This window comes from Peromyscus californicus, unplaced genomic scaffold (assembly GCF_007827085.1).
Source record: "Peromyscus californicus insignis strain IS unplaced genomic scaffold, ASM782708v3 Scaffold_20__1_contigs__length_68692818, whole genome shotgun sequence".
In the NCBI taxonomy this organism is placed as follows: Eukaryota; Metazoa; Chordata; class Mammalia; order Rodentia; family Cricetidae; genus Peromyscus; species Peromyscus californicus.
In genome coordinates, this window is record NW_026294503.1 from 41,818,981 (window position 1) to 41,841,526 (window position 22,546).

The following is a 22,546-nucleotide window of genomic DNA, read 5'->3' on the forward strand; positions in this document are numbered from 1 at the left end:
GCTGGACTGGAATTGGTGTCTTTTGATATACTAACTGGTAAGAGAGCTGCTATAAGATGGCATTTATGCACACTCATCTGATTCCTAGCTCTCCTCTGAGTGGTCTGTTGGGAGATCCTAGAAGCTATGGAACCTTCTAACGAGGCATACACCCAGCACTTAGATCTTGCTTTCTAAAATATCATGTTCACAACAGGGATGCAGACTTCCTGGGAAAAAGGACTCACTGCACAGTTGGGGAAAGGAACATACAGGATGAGCTTGGAAAAGCTTTTTATGCCAGAAAGCAAAGGAAAGACTAAGAGATAACAAGATGTGCAAAGGGCCGGGAAGGAGTATGAAGAACAAGTTTCTGCTGGTCAAAGCGGGGACCATCCGAGTATCACAACACATGATGAGAATTCCAGACTGGAGCTCACTAAACGAGTAGGAACCAATGATGAACCCATATGAAATAAACTGGCAAGACCATGGAGAAGGTGAAACTCTTTCTTTGGTAATTAGAAGAATCATGATGAGACACAAACAAGGTAGATATTGATGAGAAACAGGTTGTCTATAGTAGTTGAAAAGGAAAATAACAACTTCAGAGTGAGAAACTTGGACATTAATTTCACCTATCTATCTTTTTATTTACTTTTGAGACAAGAGTCTGGCTAGTTTCATGTCAACTTGACACAAGCTAGAGTCAGGAAAGAAGGGAGTCTCAACTGGAAAAATGCCTCCATAAGATTAGGCTGTAGGCAAGACTATAGGGCATTTTCTTAGTGATTGATGTGGAAGGGCCCAGCCCATTGTGGATGGGGCCACCCCTGGGCTGGTGGTCCCAGGTTCTATAAGAAAGTAGGCTGAGCAAGCCATGGAAGCAAGTCAGTAAGCAGCTCTCCTCCATGGCCTCTGCATCAGCTCCTGCCTCCAGGTTTCCGCCCTGTTTGAGTTCCTGCCCTCACTTCCCCCAGTGATGGACTTCAAGGATGGAAGTGTAAGTGTAAGCCAAATAAACCCTTTCCTCCCCAACCTGCTTTTGGTCATGGTGTTTCATCATAGCCAGAGTAACCCTAACTAGGACAGAGCCTCAGGGTTCTCAGGCAAGCACACGCACACTGATTAGACTTCTAGTCACAAATACTTCAATTCCTGCAAGAGCCTTGAGCCTCTCTCCAATGACCTTGAGAGTCCCTATGATAACAGGGCAGCGTCCTATGGCAAAGCAGGTAAACTTCCTGGAAAGGGTCCGAGAGTGAATACTCCAGCTTTGTGGGGCACGTGGTATGTATGGCAACACTCAATACCGACTGAAGATATAAATAAAAACAGGATGACAGGAAGATCTGGAGTAAGATACAGGATGGGAGGGGAAAGGAAGTGGAGAAATACCTCCAGAGAGGATGGCAATTGGTGAAAAACCCTCACATTGGTCTTATGTAAACAAAATATCAGTAATAAACACTAAATCAGAACTCACTCCCTATGACTAAATGCTAAACGAAGGATTACTGAGGTACTTTCCAGCCAACGGTCACATTACCTATTTTTGTTCCTTTTGATTACACTAATAAACTGAGAACGTGAAAGTCTTGTCATCTTTTCCTTCTAACCAACATGAGTCTGCTTTCAAACCATAAAAAGGACACAATGCAGATGAGCGGTCACACGAGTCAGCAGCAACAGCCGAAGAGAGCCTTGTAGGTCGTTACAAAGGAGGGCTCCCGGTTTTGTGGCAACTGGACATAAAACACAGCGAGCCTGGCTTCAGGTCTAGGAAGGGAAGAATCAGAGAGGAACCATGGCTGGCTGTACTCCTCCCAGCCTCCAGGCTACTCCGCTGCATGGATTAACTGGTGTTTAGCCCACTTTGACCGCTGGCTGAATGCCTTCCCACAGGTAGAGCAGCCATAGGGCTTCACTCCAGTGTGAATCCTTTGGTGCTGGGTGAGGACGGAACGCTGACTAAAGGCCTTTCCACACTCACTGCACTGATAGGGCCTCTCTCCAGTGTGGATTATCTGATGTTGAATGAGATGCGAGCTCTGGCTGAAACCCTTGCCACATTCGACACACGTGTAGGGCTTCTCCCCAGTGTGAACTTTCTGGTGGTGGATAAGATTTGAGCTTCGGTTGAAGGCTTTGCCACACTGGTTACATTCATGAGGTTTTAAGCCATTGTGGATCCTCTGGTGCTGAATGAGGGTTGAGCTCTGGCTGAAGGTTTTTCCACATTCAGCACATTCATAAGGTTTTTCTCCAGTGTGGACTCGATGGTGAAGGATGAGGTTGGAACTTCGGCTGAAGGTCTTCCCACACTCATGGCACTCATAGGGCTTGTCTCCAGTGTGCACACCTTGATGCTGGATGAGGGCTGAGCTGTGACTGAAGGCCTTCCCACAGATACTGCACCCATACGGCTTCTCTCCTGTGTGAATTATTTGGTGCTTCCTGAGCACGGAACTGTAACTGAAGGCTTTCCCACACACACTACATACATGAGGCTTCTCTCCAGTGTGAATTCTCCGGTGCTGAATCAGGCTGGAACTCTGGCTAAACGCCTTCCCACAGTCGCTGCACTGGTAAGGTTTCTCTCCAGTGTGCACCCTGTGGTGCTTGATGAGGTTTGAGACACGACTGAATGGCCTGCCACAGTCATGACACTCGTAAGGTTTCTCTCCGGTGTGAACCCTCTGATGCTTCCTGAGGTGTGCACTCTGGCTGAAGGCTTTACCACACTCATTGCACTCAAAAGGCTTCTCACCCGTGTGAATCCTGTGGTGTTTAATGAGGTTTGAGCTCCGCCTGAAGGCTTTCCCACACGGGTTGCAGACATATGGTTTTTCTTCAGAATGGATTCTTTGATGTTGGATGAGGTTCGAGCTCCGCCTGAAAGCCTTTCCACACTCATTGCATTCATAAGGCTTCTCAAGCATGTGAGACTTTTGGTGTTCTTTAAGGCTTGAGTTCTGGCTAATGGATTTTCCACATTCAGAACACATAAGAGGCTTCCCTCCAAAGTCGGCTCTCTGATGCTGAACAAGGTCAAGGCTTCCTCTGAATGTTCTCCCACACCCAGCACATATGAATGGGCTTTCAAGTGTAGGAAGCCCCTCCTGGCCAGTTGGGTCTCTCCTGTGCTCCAAGTTCTCTGGAGTGTAGTCAGGATGTGGCCTCTCTTCTGTAGAGACTCCCTGACACACTAATGGCCTTGGGCTCAAACGGAAGTTTTTGTCAAAGCCGTTACAAATCAGACCCTTCTCCCCTAAGGGGCCCTTAAGGAACATGGTCACTGGTGTGACGTCATCCTTTCAGTAGAGGGTCTGTACCAGGCTCTCACCTTCAGAGACATTCCAGTTTCTTTCTAGTATCTCATCACAGGGCCCTCCACACTGTGGAGACCGAGAAACATCGCCAGCACAATCGTCTGGTATTGCTTGCTGCCTGTGATTCCAAACCGTCATAAGTGTGTTCCTCGGGATAAAACTTCTCAGTACTGCGATCTGAAACCATAAATATGAAGTCAAAGGGGGGACTGTGACTGAACAGGAGAACAGAGCTACAGAACTACTGGCCTCACTTCTCCGGAGGAAGCAATGGGACAGGCGACCCCCAGACCTTGAGGAAGGACTAGGAGAGCTCCCAGTGACAGGGCTACACAGGCGCTGGACACCAGCAAGAACCACCTGCCCTCTCCAGGACTCCACACGCCAAGGATGCACTTTCAGTCTGCCCTTGGCTCAGGACAAGATTCTGAGCATCCCTCAGCGCCCCCTTCTGTTCACACCCAGCAAATATTGCTGGCTTTATCCAAAAATAAAATAAAATTTAATATTATTTACTATGTATTTATATATAACATTATATATGGCATATAACAGTTAATGTGTCATATCAATATGAATATTTAACATTCTCACAAATATTATAACTATATCCATATTTAATATATAATAAATTTATATAAATATATAAATATAAAATAAAAAAATAAAAGCACCTCAACCCAGGTGTTCCTCACCTTTCCCCCATGTAAAAGGAAATACCACAGGTACACATATTTTTAAAAAAATTTACCGTGTGTGTGTGCATGTCATGATGCACATGATGAGATGCACGGTTAGAGGGCACCTTACTGGGTCTGTTCTCTCCTCCCACCTTGCTGGTTTCCAGGATCAGATTCAGGTCATTAGGCTTGTGACAGAAGCCCTTACCCTCTAAGTCACCTTGTCTGACCAGCTGTATTACACTGTCACACACTTACTCCTTTTTCTTCCCCAGAATGCAGTCTTTTATGTGGTCAGTGTCGCTAATGGAATTTAGACTCAGTCTCAGAATTCACCAGCATGCAGAGGTGACACCCTGCTGTAGGTGTGGAGATGCTCATTAATTTTAATGAAGTAACTGGTTCTCAGTTGTATGGCTCCCCGACTGGTCTTGCTGGAGAGTCGTTCCCTAACTCTTGCACACACACAATAGCTCTGGACTTTCCTCACCCATCCCTATTGTCTCCTATGACAGTCTGGAAGGATCCCTGTGGAGATCCACTCAGAGACATTCAGTGGTGAATGTCTCCATTACCCTTCGCCACTTCCACCAGTACATATCTCTATCTGTGACAAGCAGGATCTGTTTTTTTGTTTGTTTGTTTGTTTGTTTTTTTCGAGACAGGGTTTCTCTGTGCAGTTTTGGTACCTGTCCTGGATCTCACTATGTAGACCAGGCTGGCCTCGAACTCACAGAGATCTGCCTGGCTCTGCTTCCCGAGTGCTGGGATTAAAGGTGTGCGCCACCATTGCCCGGCCCAGGATCTGTTTCTAGTCTGTATATGTCTAATCCTCTGGGCCACTCCTGCAGATCTTACCTGTCCTCAGCCCAGCCTTCAAGAGCACCAGCCTATTTTCTGGCAATGTGCCATGCTGTTCCCCGACACCCGGGGCTCAGCCACAGTGTGGTGGCACTTCAGCTACAGTGCACCCCTACCCTGCACCTGCGGTCAAGACTCCCTCCTGCGGCACTGCCATTGGGCTGGCACAAATGACAGTGATTGCCTTTCCTTCCCGTTGCCCCGGGGAATGCTATGGCACACACTTTACGTGGGTTCCAGGAGCACCAGCTTCACGGGTGTCTAGAAACATGGTGTGCCCATGCTACCGAGTCCCCAGTGATGACAGAGGAAAGGGTGAGGGCTTCAGGGACAGCCTGGAGTTTGCCGTGCCTCTGCCCATCCGGAGTCCCTTGCCCTCCTCTAGCTGTGTGAGAAGATACCAGCCAGGGAAGGAAGAAGGCCGAGACAATGACAATAATAACAGCCTGTAACTATTTTTCATGCCAGTCAGATAGTGCCCACCCAAGACTTCCCGGCTGTATGATCTCATGAGCTCTGTCATAAACGGTCTTGGCTGTTTGTTTTTTTGTTTTTTTTTTTTTTTTTTTTTATGTAGCCAGGTCTGGCAGTGATCCTTCTCTTCTGCCTCAATCTCTCAAAAGCTGGAATCACAAGGACATGTCAGTTTATCCAGCTCTGCCTCCTCCTCTTATTATTTTTGAGACAGGGTCTCACTGGGTAGCCTCAGTTGTCCTAGAACTTGCTATGTAGACCAGGCTGCCCTTGAACTACCAGGATAAGCCTGTCTCTACCTCCAAATTCAAGTCATGCGCCACCACGTCTGGCCTGAGCTCTTCTTCTAAGTCAGAGTCTTACGTAGCCCAGGCTGGCCTCAAACTTCCTGTGTATTGGAGATGAACCTTCAACTCCTGATCTTTCCGCTTCAGCTGCCTAAGTGTTATCACAGGTGTGTGTCTGCCATGTCTGTGCAGGTCATGGATGTCTTAAAAAATGTGTATTTATTTACTTCATGTGCATGTGTGTGCCTGAGTTTACACACCGTGTGTGCAGCTGTCCACAGGGGCCAGAGGAGAGCACTGGGTGCCCTGGAACTGGAGTTTCAGGCATCTGTGAGCTGCCTGATGTGGGTGCTGGAAACCAAACCCTGGTGTTCTTGCAACTGGGCTATTTCTCCAGCCTCTGTACACGTTGTTTTTAAAACAACCTTTAAGCACTAGGGATGTCGTAGTTCCATGGGAGAACACTTGCTTAGCAAGCACAGGGCCCTCTCTCTGTCCCAAGCACTGCAACAGGAAACTGCAAGGTGTGTGGGCCATGCTTGCAGTCCTAGTCCTTGGGAGGCTGATGCAGGAAGGTTGTCACACATTCCAGGGTGAAGTGTCTACACAGCGAGTTAAAGGCAAGCCTGGTGACAGATGAGACCCTGCCGTAAAGAACCAAACATAAACCCACAAATTTCCCATAACCCTTAAAAACAACCCAAGTCCAATCTTAGCTTACAGGCTGTAGAAAGTTTGTTAGATGGATCTGATGACCCTGACTGAGATGAAGTATCACTGCAGTGGATCAAGAGATATGGCAGGGCACGCCTTTAATCCCAGCACCCCGGAGGCAGAGGCAGGTGGATCTCTGTGTTTGAGGCCAGACTGGTCTACAGAGTGAGTTCCAGGGCAGCCAGGGTGGTTACACTGTCTTGAAACTCTGTCTTGAAAAACAAACAAACAAAAAAAGGAAGGAACTTTCCAGTTTGAGCCACTATTTAGATGAGTCTTTTATTAGGAAACAAGAGTGAATCCACGCAGGGTATGATGATGACATATGCCTTTAATACTAGCGCTGACAGGCAGAGACAGGTGAATCTCTGTGAGCAAGGACCACCTGGTTTCCATAGGGCATTTCAGGACAGCCAGGGCTACGCAGTGAGACCCTGTCTCAAAACCAAACCAAGAGGGCTGGAGAGATGGCTCAGAGGTTAAGAGCACTGACTACTCTTCCAGAGGACCCGGGTTCAATTCCCAGCACCCGCGTGGTGGCTCACAACCATCTGTAATGAGATCTGGCACCCTCTTCTGTATACATAATAAATAAACAAATCTTTTAAAAAAAAAAAAAAACCAAAGCCGGGCGGTGGTGGCGCACGCCTTTAACCCCAGCACTCGGGAGGCAGAGGCAGGTGGATCTTTGTGAGTTCGAGGCCAGCCTGGTCTCCAAAGCGAGTTCCAGGAAAGGCGTAAAGCTACACAGAGAAACCCTGTCTCGGAAAAAAAAAAAACAAACCAAACCAAACAAGCAAACAAAAGTGAATCCACTCTACTAGCCATGGTGGCACACGCCTTTAAACTCAGCACTCAGGAGGCAGAGGCAGGTGGATTTCTACATAGGGAATTCCAAGCCAGCCAGGGAAACAAACAAAAACAACCAAGAGTATGGAAGATTTTATTCATTTAGTTAGACAGGGTCTCACTATGTGGTTTTGACTGGCCTCAAACTCACTAAGACTGGGCTGACCTTGAGCTCAGAGATCCACCTGCCTCTGCCTCCACCTCCATGCTGAGAATTTAAAGGCAAATGCCACCATATCCAACTAGCTAACTTTTTTTTTTTTTTAAGTAAAGTTTGGGCTCAAAGACAAAGATCTAAGAGCAAATAGTTGCCTGATCTATTCAAACTGTATTTGTGAGATTTTTTTTTTTTTTCGAGACAGGGTTTCTCTGTGTTGTTTTGGTGCCTGTCCTGGAACTCACTATGTAGACCAGGCTGGCCTCGAACTCACAGAGATCCGCCTGGCTCTGCCTCCTGAGTGCTGGGATTAAAGGCGCGTGCCACCACCGCCCATGAGAATTTTTTAATGTGTGTGTGTGGGGGGGAGCATTTTGTCTGCATATCTGTGTATCACATGTGTGGCATACCTGAGAGGTCAGAAGAGGATGTTGCATCCCTTCAAACTAGAGCTATAGATTGATTTTTAGCTGTCATGTGGGTACTGGGAATTGAACCCATATATATGAGTAGTCAGTGCTCTTAACCACTGAGCCATTTCCCAGCCCTGAAAACTATATTTGTTTTCAGATCTTCTAGGACAAAACATGCTCCTTTGGGAGGAAACACCTTCATGGTTAATGTGTGCAAACGTCTTACAGTCCTGGTCACACTCCTACTCTTGGAATGTGGTTTAGCAGAAACTTCAGTGCCTTGGTAATCTGCTGTATAGATCCAAGAAATACCTCACACTCAAGTAGTGGCTTCATCGGTCTCCCACCTCCTACAGTGACATGTTTCTCTTTTCTTTTCTTTTTTTTTTTTTTTTCCTCGAGACAGGGTTTCTCTGTGTAGCCCTGGCTGTCCTGGAGACCAGGCTGTCCTCGAACTCACAGAGATCCGCCTGCCTCTGCCTCCTGAATGCTGGGATTAACTGCATGCACCACCATCGCCCGGCTGACTTGTTTCATTTTTATTTCATGGTTTACTTAGGTGAAAGTCACATATTAGTCATTCTCCAGAAGACACTGCAGCGGCATTGAGCACATTCGGTGTTGTGCAACCAACAACTAGCTCGTTTTCTCTCTTCTTCCTCCTCCTCTCCCTCTCTTTTGAGATAGGGTATTACTTCGTAGTCCTAGCTGGCCTGGAACTCACTATGTAGACCTCATTGGCCTCAAACTCACAGAGACCTGCCCGCCCCTCCACCTCTGCCCTAGTGCTGGGATTAAAGGTGCATCACTACTAGACTCAGGCAGCTTTATTTCTAAGACATTTCCATCGCTCCCAAGTAAAACCTTCACTGGCATATAGGCATACATGTTTCTCTAGTCCCAGCCACTTGGGGAGTTGAAGCAGGAGGATCACTTGAGCTTAGGTGTTAGTTGAGGTTAGCATTGGCAGGCATGTAGCTAAACCCTGAACTAGTCCCTCTTCCCTTTCCCCACAAAACTGTATCTAGTAAGGAGTTTATTCCCATTTCTTTCTGCTTCCAGTGCCCGACAACCATCAACCTATGTCTCTGCTCCCGACAACTATCACCTTACTTCTCTATGGACTTGCCAATTCTGTACTTTTCATACAAATGTCATCATACAATATATGTCTTGAGTTCTTCCATGTGGCATACTGATTTAGAGACTCATACATTTTATTGTGTGTATCAGAACTACATTCCTTTTTATGGCTGAATTATATCCCATTGTGTGTATAGCCATCTGTTCATCTTTCCATCTACTGATATAAGTTGGTCTGCTTGCAGTTTTTGGTTATAGAGACTATGCTATGAACATGTACATTCACAGACTCTCTGACTTGTTTTTTTTTCTTTTTTTTCCCCCATTTTTATTTATTTATTTTTCTATTATCAGCTTGATACAGTATAAATTCTTATCCTAATAGTGAAATGTTTGATTGAGGCTTGCCCAGTAATTGAGTAAAACCAAAACTTATTATAAGCCACAGTCATTCTAGGGTCCCTCCTGCTATATAGCCTCCCTAGTTCTGTGGGTTGCAGTCTGATTGTCCTTTGCTTTATATCTAGAATCCACTTATGAGTAAGTATTTACCATGTTTGTTTTTCTGGGTTTGGGCTACTTCACTCAGAACGATATTTTCTAGTTCCATCCATTTGCCTGCAAATTTCATGCTGTCGTTGTTTTTCTCTGCTGAGTAGTACTCCATTGTGTATATGTACCACATTTTCTTAATCTATTCTTCAGTTGACGGGCATCTAGGTTGTTTCCAGGTTCTGGCTATTATGAATAGTGCTGCTATGAACATAGTTGAGCATGTATCTTTGTGATATGATTGAGCATTCCTAGGGTATATGCCCAAGAGTGGTATGGCTGGGTCTTGGGGTAGATCGATTCCCAATTTCCTGAGAAACCGCCATACTGATTTCCACAGTGGTTGTACAAGTTTGCATTCCCACCAACAGTGGAGGAGAGTTCCCTTTGCTCCGCATCCTCTCCAACATTGACTGTTATTAGTGTTTTTGATCTTAGCCATTCTGACGGGTGTAAGGTTCTCTGACTTATGATGAGGTTACATTATTGACATTTCTCATAATTGCATTTTGTCTTCCAGGTGAACTTGGCACACATCCCAAGCCCTACAGGACAAAGCTGTTAAGATTGTTAGCAGCACATGATAAATACTTAATTGTTTCTTTTCTTTTCTTTTTTTTTTCTCTGTGTAGCTTTACGCCTTTTCCTGGAACTCACTTGGTAGCCCAGGCTGGCCTCGAACTCACAGAGATCCTCCTGGCTCTGCCTCCCAAGTGCTGGGATTAAAGGCATGCGCCACCACCGCCCGGCTTAGATTGTTTCTTAACTAAGTTAGACATGTTTGTTAACAGTTCTTTACAAAGGTTAGGTATGTTTTGGTGGTAGGTCCACCATGTTGAATAGGTCTGCATCAATTACAAACTTTCTGAGTATTATTTTCTAAGTGTTATCTGCAGGGCAGCTGGTTTTTCTGTCTAACCTGAGGTAACCATGGCTTTCCCACTTTGTATTTACCGATAAGTTACACTGGTGGGTTTCCTGTTAAACTGTACTTCCATTCCTGCCTTCAATCCTGGATGATCATGGAGTATACTTTAACACACTCCTCATTCTGCTTGCCCTTATTTTGTTGAGTGTGTATTTCTAACCATAAAGGGTACTAGCTTCTAAGTTTTTCTTATTTCCTTTAAAAAATGGTGCAGGGGATTGAGTCCAGGGCCCTGTGCATACTAGTTATGAGATTTACCACTGAGCTATAGCATTTAAAAAATGTTTGCCTAGCTGGGCGTGGTGGCTCATGCCTTTAATCCCAGCACTCGGGAGGCAGAAGCAGGTGGATCTCTGTGAGTTCCAGGACAGCCTGGTCTACAGAGTGAGTTCCAGGACAGCCAGGACTACATAGGGAGACACTGTCTCAAAAAACAAACAAGTTTGGTAAAAATGTTTCCACTTTCATTTTTGATTTTAGTTGTATCTTATTTCCTTGTTACTCTAAAATTGAACAGTTTTCTAATAATTAACTTTTTGTTGATTTTCACTCTTTATTTTTGTTTTATTTTATGTTTTGTTGTTTCTCAAGGTTTAAGTTACCTTACTGATTCAATAGCTTTCCTTTTTAAAACACCATTTGTTATTATTGTGTGTGTGCACATGCATGATATGTGGGCATGCACACTTCCAGGTGGAGGCCAGGGGACAAGTTAGTGGGGTGGTTCTCCCTCCTCCCTCACGTCGTTTTGGGGATGGAAGTCAGGCTGTAAGCCATCAATCACAGCAGCACCTTCACTGCTGAGCCATCTTGCCAAGCCTCTTTCTTCCCTTTTTTTTTTTTCCTTTTGGTTTTTCGAGACAGGGTTTCTCTGTGTAGTTTTGGTGCCTGTCCTGGATCTCGCTCCGTAGACCAGGCTGGCCTCGAACTCCCAGAGATCCACCTGGCTCTGCCTCCCGAGTGCTGGGATTAAAGGCATGCGCCACCACCGCCCAGCCCATTCTGTCAATATATCATTTTGACTGGAAGGGTTTGTTTTTTCTTTTCTGTCTTTAATTGTTTTTCCTGTAATACTGGGTATTAAATCTAGAGCCTTGTGCATAGTAAGCGAATGCTCTGCTACTGAGCTACATCCCTAGCTGTGATACTTTGTGTGTGCTTTAACAATAAAGCTTGCCTGGAGAACAGAGTGCAGAGCTAGCCACTAGTTAGCCAGAGAGGTCAGGCAGTGGTAGCACACCTTTAATCCCAGCGGTACGGACGTGGAGACAGGAAGGGATATGGCTGGGCAGAGAGAGAAATATAAAGAAGGAGACAGGAGCTCATCCCATTCAGTCTGAGGATTTCTAGAGACAGGATCTCCCCCTTTTCAGCTGAGGAGTTGGCAAGGTAAAAGGTGGCTGTGGCTTGCTCCTTTGTCTCTCTGATCTTTCAGAATTTACCCTGATTTCTGACTCCAGGTTTTTATTATTAAGACCAATTAGAATTCGTGCTACACCTCTCCCTTCTTTCTTACCTTAAAATGAAAACTCTGTGTATGTGGTGTGCATGCATGCATGTTCACACGTGTGTGGCCGCAGTGTGTGCACAAGAGTATGGAGGAGCAAAGCTGATGTGGGAATGCATGTTCACACGTGTGTGGCCGCAGTGTGTGCACAAGAGTATGGAGGAGCAAAGCTGATGTGGGAACGAATGCATGTTCACACGTGTGTGGCTGCAGTGTGTGCACATGAGTTTGGAGGAGCAAAGCTGATGTGGGGTGCCTTCGTCTGTTGTCCTCCCCTTCACTTGTTGAGGCGTCAAGGTCTCTTGCTGAACCCCAAGTTCACCAACTAGTCTAGCTAGTTCACCTCTCTGCCCCCCTAGTGCTGGGGTTACTGATGGTGACCACGCCTGCCGTGCTTTTCATGGGATCGGGGATCCAAACCGGAGTTCTCACCCTCACACGGCAAACGCTCCATCTACTGGGCTCTCTCCACAGCCTCATTTGAGATACAATCTCACTGTGTCGCCCATACTGGATTTGAAATTGTAATTCTCTGCCTTAGCTTCTCGGGTAGCTGGGATTATAAGGCTCAGCACTGATGGAATGTTTCTGTCACGCTGCTGTTTGTTTGTTTGTTTTTTTAGGTTTTTCGAGACAGGGTTTCTCTGTGTAGTTTTGGTGCCTTTCCTGGAACTCACTTGGTAGCCCAGGCTGGCCTCGAACTCACAGAGATCCGCCTGCCTCTGCCTCCCGAGTGCTGGGATTAAAGGCGTGCGCCACCACCGCCCGGCTATTTTTTCATGTTTCTCTTCTTGAATTTTTCTATTGCCACATTCTTTCATATTCAACTATTTTTTTTAGTAAAGTGTCGTTTTGGTTTTTTTCCTTTTCGTGTGTGACTTTGTTGGATGTTTCCTTAATATTTACCACGAAGTTATAACAAACATCCTAGAGTAACTGATGTCAAAACGCTTCCCAACGCAGCTGTTACCCTTACAATTGGTTATCACAGATTCTATCTTTCTGTACTCTTGGCTCAAAAGGTTTATGAAGCGAGAGGTTTAGATCGGTGGGAGAGTACATATTTAGTATGTAGGAGGCACCGGGTTCCATTCTCAGCACTAACATATGTATGCATGTATATATATATATATATATATATATATATATATATATATATATATATATATATATGTATGTATGTATGTATGTATGAACACATTTATTTATTCTTTGTGGGAAATAAAAGTGGATTCACAGAACCCAGAGTGGTGGCACATGTCTGTAGTCCCAGTCCTTGGGAAGCGGAGGCAAGAAGATCATGAGTCTGAAGCCATTCTATGCTCCAATAGTGAGACCATGTCTCAAAACAACAAACGTGAACTCACAAGCCAAAAATACAGTACTTAGCAATGTAATTCTTTGACCAGAATCCTGTCATCTCAGCTCCCTTCAGCATCTCTCAGAGGAAGGTATACTCATGACGATCCCTCTACAAACTATTGTTTATCTGGGACGTCTGAACTACTCCTTCAATCTGTGCCTTGGTTGTTCACAGATTTCTAGGGTGACAAGGCCATTGGCACTTTAAATATGTCTTACTCTGATGGCCTTTTGATCCCGATAACCTTATCGAACATCAGCTGTTAATCACTTCCCCCTTTAGGAAATACTGGTGTTCCTTTGTAGCCTTGTCGGACGTCAAACTTGTCAGCATCCTCTAGCCTCTCACCCGCTAGGATTACAGATGCAAGCCACCTCGCCCCACGATAACGTGGTAATGGTTAAATACCTCTCTCTTATCATGTTTATTGTCTCTCATCAATTGAATTATAATGGAACTTTGTGTGGAGTTCTTTAAATTCATCCTACTGCGTTTGTTGGGCTGGGCCTGTAAACTGAGGTTATTTCATCAAATCTGGGATATTTTCAGCTCTTATCATACATATTTTTATCCCTCTCTCTTTTCTTTCTTGGGTCCACAGAATACATGATGGTGCCCTACAGGTCCAGGAAGCTCTGGTCTCTTTTTGAACTTTTCTCTTGTTCCTCAGAGTGGACAATCCACCATCTGAACTTGGAATTTCCTCATTCTTTCTCTTCCCTGCTCAAATCTGCTGTTGAAATGCTCTAGTGAATTTTCATTTCATTTTATTGTACTTTTTGGTATAGATTTTACATTAGGTTCATTTTTTAAAAAAATGTGTCTCTTTATTGATAGTATCTTTTCATTAACAAAACTTTTTCTTGGTTCCTTTAATTTCTGCTCATGGTTTCATTTAGTTCTTTGAGTGTATTTAAGGCAGTTGCTTAAAGTCTTTATTAAGTCCAATATCTGGGTTTTCTCAATGATATTTTGTGGGGCTCTTATTTTTTTCTTTGAATTGCTAAAAACTAGATTTTGTATTGTAATTCTGCCAATAAGTCTCCTCTTTTTTTTTTTTTTTTTTTTCCGAGACAGGGTTCTCTGTGTAGCTTTGCACCTTTCCTGGAACTCTCTTCGTAGACCAGGCTGGCCTCGAACTCACAGAGATCCACCTGCCTCTGCCTCCCAAGTGCTGGGATTAAAGGCATGCGCCACCACCACCCAGCCCTTTGATATCAATAACAATGTTCTCTCGGTTCCTGTGCAAGGTTAGATCCGCTGGAGCTGAAGCTTACAGTCGTCAGATGTCTTTCTGGGCTCCTCCCCTATGCTGGGTCCATGTTCAGCTTTCTAGATTCTCCAACTGTACCTCTGAATTCTCTCATTTCTCCCAACAGAGTATCTTCCCAGGTTGCTGGTAGCTGACTATATGTTAACTATAAACAATAAACCAGGTGGTTTTCTTTAGAATTACAATGTTTCAGGGGGTAGTGGTGGTGCACGCCTTTAACCCCATCCCTGGGGAGGCAGAGGCAGGTGGATCTCTGAGTTGAAGGCCCGCCTGGTCTACAGAGCGAGTTCCAGCACAGCCAGGGTTACATAGAGAAACCCTGACTTGAAAAACAACAAAAATTACAATGTTTCTGAACTGGCTATTTTCATGTCCTAAATTGAGTTAGGCAGAACAGAGCTAAGTCTTGTCCTTTCAGAGAAGCCCAGACAGGGCAAAGTCAGGAACTTCTGAGCAAGATCTGCTGCTATGTTCCTTCTGGAACTAGGGGTCCAGGTCTGACACTGGTAATGCAGGTTTCCTGCTCTCAGGATAACAAGCAGGGAGGGGGGAGGGGTGGGGGCACAGGCAGGGAGGGGTGGGGGCACAGGCAGGGAGGGGTGGGGGCACAGGCAGGGAGGGGTGGGGGCACAGGCAGGGAGGGGTGGGAGCACAGGCAGGGAGGGGTGGGGGCACAGGCAGGGAGGGGTGGGGGCACAGGCAGGGAGGGGTGCGGGCACAGGCAGGCAGGACGTGACAAAGTCCTTCTAGCCTACAGCCGCCTTGCTCTCCACGTAGTATGTCACTGGTTGCTGCAAACCCGTGACCATTTTCTACTTTTCTGATGAAGTTGGCTCTGACAATTTCTAATCTATTTAAACATTTATGTCGAGGACCAGGTCCTTGGAGATGCCTGCCTTGACAATTTGTTCCACAGTGGCTTAAAATTCTTTTTCTCAGATTTGTTTATGTTTATGGATGTTTTGCCTGCACATATATGTATGTACACCACATACAGGTAGTGCCTGTGGAAGTCAGGAGAGGGCTTTGGATGCCTGGACCTGGAGTTATGGAGGGTTGTGAGCCACTGTGTGGGTGCTGGGAAGTGAAGCTAGGTCCTCTGCAAGAACAGCAAGTGTTCTTAAGTGCTGCGCATCTCCCCAGGCCCCAACAGTGGCTTTTAGAATATGGGTCAAAGCAAAAACAGAAACAAAACCAGAAAAGAATGGGGTCCCTATCAGCAAAGGTTCCAGCCCTACTCTGGAAGGGTGTTTCCTCCTCCTCCTCCTCCTCCTCTTCCTCCTCCTCCTCCTTCTTCAAGGCAGGGTTTCTCTGTGTAGCCTTGGCTGTCCTAGAACTCGCTGTGTAGACCAGGCTGGCCTCAAACTCAGAGAGACCACTTGCCTCTGCCTCTGCCTCCCAGTGCTGGGATTAAAGACATGCCCCACCACCGCCTGGCTGGGTGTTGTATTTCTTTTTTTTTTTTTTTGGTTTTTCGAGACAGGGTTTCTCTGTGTAGCTTTGCGCCTTTCCTGGAACTCGCTTTGGAGACCAGGCTGGCCTCGAACTCACAGAGATCCGCCTGCCTCTGCCTCCCGAGTGCTGGGATTAAAGGCGTGCGCCACCACCGCCCGGCAATAATTTATTTTTTATTTTATTTGCATTTTGCGTGAAGGTGTCAGATCTGGAACTGGAGTTACAGACAGTTGTGAGCTGTCATGTGGGTGCTGGGAATTGAACCCGGGTCCTCTGGAAGAGCAGCCAGTGCTCCTAACCCCTGAGCCATCTCTCCAGCCCCTGGGTGTTGTATTTCTTATCCTTCTCTGCTTAACATCCCCAGCAGGGACCTCTTGGCAAGCTAATTAACATCTTGCCTCTGCTCAGTGTGGTCAGCAGGTCTGTCCTCAGGGTCACTTGTGGGATCTCCTCACATCTCCCCCCCAAGTCCTGCCCATTTACAACATACTCTGTTTAGTCTATGTTGTGTCTCTACATGGTCTGAACCATCTCTACCCTTAGCCTAACCATCCCTTTTGGCATTGGTTCTGGCTTGGGTGTTTGTAACGGGGCCTCACACTTTAGCATGACTGACTCCATGATGAAAGTACCATTCAGGCTGTGAAACTCAGCACATAGACAGCACCACTTGCCATGACTAAAACAAAGACCTCATCCATCAAAGTCTGTACTTCTGGGAAAGTCTCTAAATGTACTAACCTTGCTTTTTAACTTCTGTAGTTCTGCTTCTGGCTAACCGTTCTTGTTAACTGAAGTATGCCAACTCAGGACATGGTTTTTGTGCTTAAAAGCTCAGCCTGAGAAAGGCTCGGGACTGCACTGGGATCCTGAGCATCCAATGTACTCACCAGCCAGCTAATAAAGACTTTCTGGTGGCTTAAATCCATGTCTGAGCAGTCTTCTCTGGTGAATACAGTGTTCCCTTAAAAAAACATTTGCGGGCTGGAGAGATGGCTCAGAGGTTAAGAACACTGGCTGTCCTTCCAGAGGTCCTGAGTTCAATTCCCAGCAACCACATGATGATGGTTCACAACCATCTATAATGAGATCTGGTGCCCTCTTCTGGCCTGCAGGGATACATGCAAACAGAACACTGTATACATAATAAATAAATAAATCTTTAAAACAACAACAACAGAAAAATCCCAAATCAAAAAAAAAAAAAAAAAAATTGCTATCTGACTAGAGCAAGGGAAGCAAATGCCGAGGAGCCATCCTGCTTACCGCTTACCCACGTGAGCTGGGAAGGGCTCTGAGTGGGGACAACAGGGTGATGTGGACGTAACCAGAAGGCAAGATGGTCACAAGGTACAAAGCTGTTGCCAGCCTGGTCATGGGGGTCAGGCCTGTAGGCCAAAGCAAAGGGTGCTGACAGCCAAATGTCCCACTCAGGGGACAAGGGGTGAGGAGAAGTCAGTGCTCTGACATCCATCCTTGGCCCCTTGAGTCCATGCATGAAACATAACGCAGGCGACTGCTTCTCAAAGGCAAGCTTAGGGGGATGTGGCCACCATCATTCCAGAATGAGGAAACTGGTGGGGAACCAGTTCCTAGTACCTGGCCTCCTGATGGCGAGGGAGGACGGCTTCCAGCTCCTTGACAGCAGAGGGGTCACAGACTGAAGATCCACGGTGCAAGTATCACTGGTACAGGCCTGCGTTGCAGGAGTCCAAGGAGATGGTCCTGGAGCTGAGGGCTTCACCTCTCTGCCTCCTTGGGGTGCACTTTGAGGCTGGGACCTGAAGACCAGAGAGGACACAGTAAGTGTACACAGGAGCCAGTACCAGGAATCCATCATCTTACAAGAGAGAGGCTCTTCTTCTACCTTAGACTATAGGTACGAAGAATAGATGTGCTGATCCCCAAGGCAAAGTGAGCCCCTGGTGCCTGGCAAGCGTCTCACTGAAGGGCCCTGTCCTGACATAAAGAAGGGAACAGCTCTGACATAGTCTTCTCACTCCTGGCTCCCGTCACACAGTCCTATGGAGTTGAACGTGCAAGACCATCTACTGCAAGGAAGCAGCGGCCTTAAACGTCTGAACAGTCAAGGGCAGCAGACACAACAGCCGCCATGCTCAGTGCTTGCCCATCGTAGCAGTCAAGTTTGAGATGGGTGTGGCAGCAGTCATGGGTACCCTTGTTTCGTACCCCTGCCAATGCCCTCCCACTACAGCACCATCCATTGGTCCAGCCTCAGTTTTCCTTTTCTCTTGGTGTCTCAGGGTTCACTTCAGTCCCTGTTTTAAATTCCTTAGTGATTTTATCTGACCCCAAGGAAGCAAAACCCTGTGAAGCCTCTTCAACTCGGGCTCATCTCCAGTCTTTACTACTCTTTCTGGGCGGAAGACAGGACACTCCCACCTAGAGGCCTGTGAGCTCTTCACGTAGGTGAGTCACTGATTGCCCCTGGCTCCTCTCTACTTAGACCTCGCCTCAGGGGGCACGAGGGAAAGGAACTGACATTCTTCAGTCTTTCTACCCTGCGTTCCAAATGTTCCATCTCCGGAGTAGAAAAAGGGCAAGAAATATGGCTCTCAACCTGCCTAATGCTGAGACTCTTCAATACAGTTCCTCACAGTGTAGTGACCCTTAACCATAAAATGATTGCATTGCTATTTCATAACTGTAATCTTGCATAATGTAAACACCTGACATGCAACGCCAAGGGGTCGAGACCCACAGGTTGAGAACCACTGCTCCAGTGGCTAATGCCCGCCAGCCTATGAACTGGATTTTTTCCTCTTGGGTAACCACCCTCCCCTCCCCCTCTTTTTAAAAAAAGAGTGTTTCCTGAAATGGGCAGGGTGGTGCATGCCCTTAATCCCAGCATCTAGGAGACAGAGGCAGGTGGATCCTTGAGTTTGAGGCCAGCCTGATCTACAGAGCAAGTTCCAAGACAGCAAGGGCTACACAGAGAAACCCTGTCTTGGGGAAAAAAAAAAAAAGAATAAGTAAAATAAAAAGAGTGTTTCCTGCACACCAACTATCGTGCTTGTTTCTTGGGGTGACAGAGCAAGGAACGCCGTCCTTTCACTGGGATAAAAGAACACAGTAAATGCATCAGTGAGACAGGGCAGCAGAGGAGTTGAAGAAGGGGCATTTTAACTCGGTAGTAAAGCAGGTCTCACTCAACAGGTGACTGAAAGATGAAGAAGGGAAAGGGTGGTGGACGCGAAGGACGTGGGGAGTGTAGAGGCACGCGGGGCAGGTTCTAGAAGCAGTGAGCCGGCCAGGGTGGACAGAGAAAGCAGAGCACACCCTAGAGGCACGATACTGTCCCCCAGGCCTGCATCCGTAGGTAAAGGCTCTGCAGCACAGGTCTATGAGGCCTGAAGGTGCTTAGAGGGCAACATAGGTACCCCCCCACCCTGCACACACCCTGTATAGGAAAACACGCTGTCCAAATGCAGTGTCTTTGGCCAATGGGCTGTTCTTTCTGTTTCCCCCGGGAGGAGGGGTGCTCTGTTCGGCTTCAGGACGAGCGATAGTTGAGGGGGATATCAGGAGGCAGCAAGAGTCTCATCTGTGGAGTGAAGTGACGCGAAGACGGTCTAGAACGGGGCTGAGCAATGGCTTCTCTGAAGAAGGGTGGAGGGAGGGTGGTACAGGGACCAACACTGGGATGCTTTGAGAAGGAAGAAGGGCTGGAAAGCTGCTGGACTGAGGTCAGAGGAACCAACACCTAACTCTCAGGTTGACGTCACACAGCAAGTTTAAGGACAGAGCTCAGAGGGGTGGGCACTGAGGACAGACTCAAAGAGGTCTTGGCTGCCCGATGAAATAGGGCATAGTTAGGGGCTGGAGAGATGGCTTGGTGGTTAAGAACACCGACTGCTCTTCCAGAAGACCTGGGTTCAATTCCCAGCTCCAACATGGCAGCTCACAACTGCCTGTAATTCCAGCTCCAGGTGATCTGACAACCATGGCAAAACCACACTAAAAAAATACATAAATAAAACCTCTGCTCTACACTGGTATTTTTTTTTTTTTAAAAAGGCACAGTTCAGAACGCAGCAAAGAAATATAAACCTGTGTCTGTACCAGGAGAAGCAGAACAAAACCTCTTGTGATGGTTTGACTGAGAAATGCCCCCCATAGGCTTGTTTTGTGAACACTTGGTCTTTGGTTGGTTTGGGAACTTTGGTCTTTGGTGGCACTGTTTGAAGAGGCTGAGGCGGTGTGGCCTTGCTGCAGGAGGTACATCACTGGGGGTATGAGGGTTCTATGTTCCCATTCCACGGTCAGTTCACTCCCTTTGCTTTGTGCTTGCATCTGAAGATGTGGGTCCCCAGCTTCGTGTTCCAGCTGCCATGCCTGACACTTGCTGCTATGTCTCCCTGCCTCGATGGGTTTTTTACTTCTCTGGAACCGCAAACCAAACTAAATCCCTTCTCATATAAGTTGCTTTGGTCATAATATTTTATCACAGCAACAGAAAAGTAATGAATAAATGCCCCTTCCTAGTTTCTGATGCATCCGTCCAGATCACTCTAGACTTCCACAGGCAAATATACACTTTTTGGTCCTTTTTGTTATCAAGTATACCTAAGTGTGTACTTGTTTTAATCATCTCGTCCAGTGGTCATATACTTAATCTGTGATATTCCATGTCTTAATCCCTGGGACCTGCAGATACACTACACCACAGGGTAGGAGAGACTTTGCAAAAGAATTAGGATTATGAACAGGATGACCCTCGTGGGCCCAATCTAATCACACCAACTCGTAAAAGCCCTGATAAGTCAGTGTCGGTCCCCAGATGTGCAGCCACATTAGGAACCTCCAGGAATTACGGACTGCTCTTGGCCAGAACGCAGCAAAGAAATATAAACCTGTGTAGCAACCACAAGGCAATCGATCTTGCCAATGGCTTGAATAAACTTGGAGGCAAATTTTCCTGGCTAAAGGCTGAGCTAACTGAAAGACCCACTATCACACTACCTCTGCAGGACTCCTCCACGACCCTCCCAGAAGCCCCATAACAGCTATAAAATTCTTTCTTCTCAGAACTGGCTCCACCGATCCACCACCATTGGGCATCAAGGACAGAACACCTGGGGTGGAGTCAGACCGATGCAACCCCAGGCTGTGTTCTTCTCTAACGTCAAGTGAGTTCCCAAGTCCGGAGCACCTTCATCGCACACCTGTCAAGTCCCCCCGCCCCAGCTCCATCACAATCCCTCCCACGCCGCCTCTGCCCCAGTTCGAACCAGCCCCGCGCATCGGCTGCCGCCACGCCAGGGACACAGGATGCTGGTTCCCAAGCGGACGCTTCGCCTAATGAACTCACCACCGCAGTCGCGCTGGGCACGGTGCTAACCCAAATCAACCGCAATCAACCCTCCAAATCCCGCCCGACTTCCGGCCCGCGGCCCCGCCCCGTACCCCTCCGCATGGCCGCTCTAGACCCAAGAAGGTCCGGCTACTCTGGCGACTCGATGGTTCCAAGCTAGGCCCGGTGAACTCCGGCATCCCCTCACGGATGTAGGCGTTTATAAAGGACCCGAGCACACAACCAAGTTTCATCTTAGTATAGAGGATGCCATCCGAAGCATAGCAAGAACTAAACGTACCGGGATAACGGGAGATTTTAATTCAAAGGCTCCAAGAATTAGAACAGATTGTAGCTTGATTGAAAAAGTAACATGGTTGGGGTGTAGCTCAGCGGCAGAGGGATTGCCTAGTGTGTGCCAGGCCACAGCTTCAATGTCTCACACTGGTAAATGAAAAGTAAACACGTAAGAACGAATCAACAGTTTGACAGGTGAGTGAAAAAACAAAACAAAAAATTCCTTAAGCAAGTAATTTATTTTTTGTAGAACATTTACAAAAATTAATTATATGCTCGTTTTATAGGCATATTAGACAAAAATTGTTACTATACAAAACGTTCACACACAAAAAACCTGTTGGAATTTCAGATATACTGAGTAGATAACCTTATAAAAATTACCTGGAAAATTGCAGACTATAAATCGAAGAGAAGTAAACAATGCACTGGAGACATGGCTCAGAAGTTAAGGGCACTGGCTGCTCTTCCAGAGTACCAAGAGTTTGATTCCTAGCATCTGCATGGCGCCTCACAACTATCTGTTAAATCCATTCCCAGCAGATCTGCAGCCCTCTGGCCTCCCTGGGCACTAGGCACACAAGTCCTGAATAGACATACAATGCATAAAAACACCCATGCACATAAAATAAAAAACAAATAAAAAAGGAAAATATTTAGGCTGGCGGGTGGGTCATGGTGGTTCACACCTTTAATCCCAGTGCTCAGGAGGCAGAGGCAGGTGGATCTCTTTGAGTTCGAGGCCAGCCAGGTCTACAGAGTGAGTTCCAGGACAGCCAGGGGCTATTACACAGAGAAACCCTGTCTCAGAAAACAAACAAACAAAACAAACAAAAAAAGAAACACTTCATTCCCAAATGTGTACTCAAGAGAAAATTATTTTTGTTTATATAGACAAATGTACTTATCCTAAGCTAGTATTTTTTTTTTTGACTAGCAACAACAAACAAATATACACACAGACACTCTCGGTGCGTGCATTCGGGTGTGTATGTATATTGTGCTTTGGAAGGAGCTCAGTTGGTACA

At 46.5% G+C, this 22,546-nt stretch overlaps 2 protein-coding genes across 2 annotated transcripts in view; both read right to left on the reverse strand.

Annotated features, from left to right (window-relative positions):
• LOC128116679 (zinc finger protein 250) overlaps positions 1 to 17,618 on the reverse strand; it is a 38,369-nt gene extending 20,751 nt beyond the window's left edge. Inside the window, exon 1 of the mRNA XM_052748172.1 lies at positions 17,507 to 17,618. The gene's annotated coding sequence lies outside the window, so the exon portion shown is untranslated. The remainder of the gene's footprint in view (positions 1 to 17,506) is intronic.
• Znf16 (zinc finger protein 16) lies at positions 476 to 17,613 on the reverse strand. Its single transcript, XM_052748186.1, has 3 exons — positions 17,507 to 17,613; positions 16,798 to 17,016; positions 476 to 3,488 (listed from the first exon to the last, which is right to left on the reverse strand). The coding sequence occupies exon 3, from the start codon at positions 3,270 to 3,272 to the stop codon at positions 1,818 to 1,820; it is 1,455 nt and encodes a 484-aa protein (XP_052604146.1). The 5' UTR covers positions 3,273 to 3,488; positions 16,798 to 17,016; positions 17,507 to 17,613; the 3' UTR covers positions 476 to 1,817.
• Positions 17,619 to 22,546: the final 4,928 nt, after the last annotated feature.

Excerpts from the sequence above, each read along its gene's own strand:
- Znf16 (XM_052748186.1), bottom strand. The coding sequence starts at position 3,272 with ATGTTCCTTAAGGGCCCCTTAGGGGAGAAGGGTCTGATTTGTAACGGC.